Raw genomic sequence first — 2,754 nt, 5'->3', positions numbered from 1 at the left:
TTTGTAGTAAAACATAAAAAAAAATAACAAATCAATAAAAACACTGAATAAGTTATATCCAACCACAAATATAATAAAGAGGAAATCTAAACGTTTGTAATTTTATGTAATTATCAATCAAATTATAATTGTTAATTAAATTACAATTTTGCATTATTTAAATAATTTAAAACTAAACTTCATAACTTCAACAGTTTTAATCAAACTTTAAATACGAAACTTCAACCATCATAATCGGACTCCCTTGTACCTAGTCTAAACCATTTAGAATGTGAAATCAGATCTTTGATTATTACGCAAGCGGAGGAGCGGAAGGTTCCGATACCGAGTAGTCACGCAAACTTTTTGTCCATATTTAATCAGTGACGCACTGGTGCTGGTCTGTAACTACGTGTGGGCCTCACACGGTTGAAAACTTTGGCACTCTGACACCTTCCACACCTGCCCTTCCAATCTTGTCGGCCATACGAAACAATCTTCTCACTCACCGCGTTTTCTAACATTACATTATTTTATCCATTTTGATAGCTGCATTTCAGCTGGACAACAGCTTCTGCCACTATAAGAAGCCTGCGGTCACATACAACTCTCCACACACCGTCTTCCCATATTCAACTCAATTCCATTTCCTTCTGCTTCTTTTTTCCTTTCCTGGGTAGAGGCTAATTTTTCTAATCATGAAGACTTTGGCATGCATTGCTCTGTGCGTGTTGTATATTAGCTCTATTACTAACTCTGCGCATGGCCAGCTGACCTCAACATTTTACGACAAAGTGTGTCCCACGGCGCTTTCAATAGTGAAAGGCGCAGTGAACCAAGCCGTCACCAATGAGAAACGGATGGGGGCGTCCTTGCTCCGCCTTCATTTCCACGACTGCTTCGTTAATGTGAGAAATCAAAAGCAGGATATCATTTGTCTGATCAGAATATAGCAACTTCTTGCGCTTAAATCATATTTGCTCTTTTGCTTAATCCATGATGTTGAATTTTGCTTTTGGTTTGTCACAGGGCTGCGATGGCTCCATACTGTTGGACGACAACTCGACGTTTACCGGAGAAAAGACCGCACTCCCAAACGCCAATTCTGTGAGAGGATTCGACGTAATAGACACCATCAAAACTCAAGTTGAGGCAGCCTGCAGTGGTGTCGTTTCATGCGCCGACATTCTTGCTATCGCTGCACGCGACTCAGTCGTCCAAGTATTTAATTGCGCCTTTTTCTTCTCCGTTTAGTAAATACAATATCTTGCCTTTCTAGGAGGATTTGGAAGGAAATGACATTGTTCACCATGTGTGGTTGCAATTTCGCAGCTGGGAGGTCCAACATGGACGGTACTTCTTGGAAGGCGAGACTCTACGACTGCGAGTTTAAGCGCCGCAAACACCAACATTCCGGCTCCGACTTCCAATCTGAGCGCCCTCATCTCATCTTTTACAGCCCATGGTCTTTCTACCAAGGACCTTGTTGCACTCTCGGGTATGATATTACTCATGCCACAGTCTGCAATCTCATGCCATCAAATGCTTGATTCTGTGGTGTCATATTGCACTACTTTCAAATTTAATAATAATTATCATCTGGTGATATTATTTATGTTACAGGTGCTCATACAATTGGCCAAGCGCGGTGCACCACATTCAGAGCCCGCATATACAACGAATCCAACATTGACACTTCCTTCGCCACTTCTGTGAAGGCAAACTGCCCAAGCGCTGGTGGGGACAACACCCTCTCGCCCTTGGATGTGGCCACCCCTACCACATTCGACAGCAATTACTACACTGATTTGGGAAGCCAAAAGGGACTTTTGCACTCCGATCAGCAACTGTTTAGCGGAGGCTCTACAGATTCGCAAGTTACTACCTACGGCGCTAATCAGAACACCTTCTTTACGGACTTTGCAGCAGCCATGGTGAATATGGGGAATATTTCTCCTCTCACTGGTACCAACGGACAAATCCGAAACAACTGCAGAAAGGCCAATTAAGATTTAGAAACATTTCATCGTTTCATTGTAACAAATTGATTGGCGATTGGCTACCGAAAAAATCAATAAAGTCAATTTTTGATGAGATTATGTCCACGTGTCGATGCGAAAACAACGCGAAGTTTGGCCAAAATCAATGATATTTAATTCCACAAATACTATGCACGGTGCGGATCATAAGTGTGTCACGGCAAAATTACGAAAGTAGTTTAACGAATCGATTTGTTTTTCAAGTATAGTTTTAAATGGGTAAGATTTATATGTTTCAAAAGTTTTAAAAACTAAAATTTTAAATTATATATTTAGATATACAAATAAAATTTCAAAAAATTATCTTGGTAAATATTTACGTGGAAAAACACAAAAAATAACCTATTAAATCACCTTAATTTGAGTGACCAAACCCAAAAAACAATCTAGTTAAATTGAGTAAAAAAAGTCAAATCTTCATGATGTGGTTGAATGGTTATGTGAAAGAAAAAATTTGGTCCCCACAGGGCAGGGTCTTGTGATCCACTTATAACACCCCAAGTTACTTTAGTTTTATTTATTTTTGCAAATAGTTAGAATTATTAATTAATTACCTCATGCAGAGGTTGATAGATTTTTAGGTTAGTTAAGGACCTAATTGAGTTGGAAAGACTTTATATAAAGGGAAAAAAATTTGTTATGGTTTCATAGAATGCTTTTGTTATCTCAAGAGGAAAAACTCACGTCATGACCACACGATTTCCTAACTTCCAGGCAGTTGGGCAAAAATAGCTAC

The 2,754-nt window shown here is 39.3% G+C and overlaps 1 protein-coding gene across 1 annotated transcript; it reads left to right on the top strand.

Annotated features, from left to right (window-relative positions):
- Nucleotides 1-610: 610 nt before the first annotated feature.
- On the top strand, nucleotides 611-2,078 carry LOC149138417 (cationic peroxidase 1-like). Its single transcript, XM_089449947.1, has 4 exons — nucleotides 611-887; nucleotides 1,009-1,200; nucleotides 1,312-1,477; nucleotides 1,603-2,078. Exons 1-4 carry the CDS (start codon nucleotides 678-680, stop codon nucleotides 1,986-1,988), a joined length of 954 nt encoding a protein of 317 aa, XP_089306073.1. The 5' UTR covers nucleotides 611-677; the 3' UTR covers nucleotides 1,989-2,078.
- The last annotated feature ends 676 nt before the right edge of the window (nucleotides 2,079-2,754 follow it).

Source organism: Pinus tabuliformis, chromosome X, assembly GCF_031772625.1.
Source record: "Pinus tabuliformis cultivar Carrire ecotype Pingquan chromosome X, CPIR1, whole genome shotgun sequence".
NCBI lineage: Eukaryota > Viridiplantae > Streptophyta > Pinopsida > Pinales > Pinaceae > Pinus > Pinus tabuliformis.
The sequence above is the reverse complement of the archived record's forward strand: the minus strand, read 5'-3'. Positions and strand labels throughout refer to the sequence as shown.

What these genes read in the sequence shown, in the direction of transcription:
- LOC149138417 (XM_089449947.1), top strand. Translation starts at nt 678, where the DNA reads ATGAAGACTTTGGCATGCATTGCTCTGTGCGTGTTGTATATTAGCTCT. An exon ending in TCCACGACTGCTTCGTTAAT is followed by an intron (nt 888 to 1,008) that starts GTGAGAAATCAA and finishes GGTTTGTCACAG; the next exon opens with GGCTGCGATGGCTCCATACT. An exon ending in GGACCTTGTTGCACTCTCGG is followed by an intron (nt 1,478 to 1,602) that starts GTATGATATTAC and finishes TTTATGTTACAG; the next exon opens with GTGCTCATACAATTGGCCAA.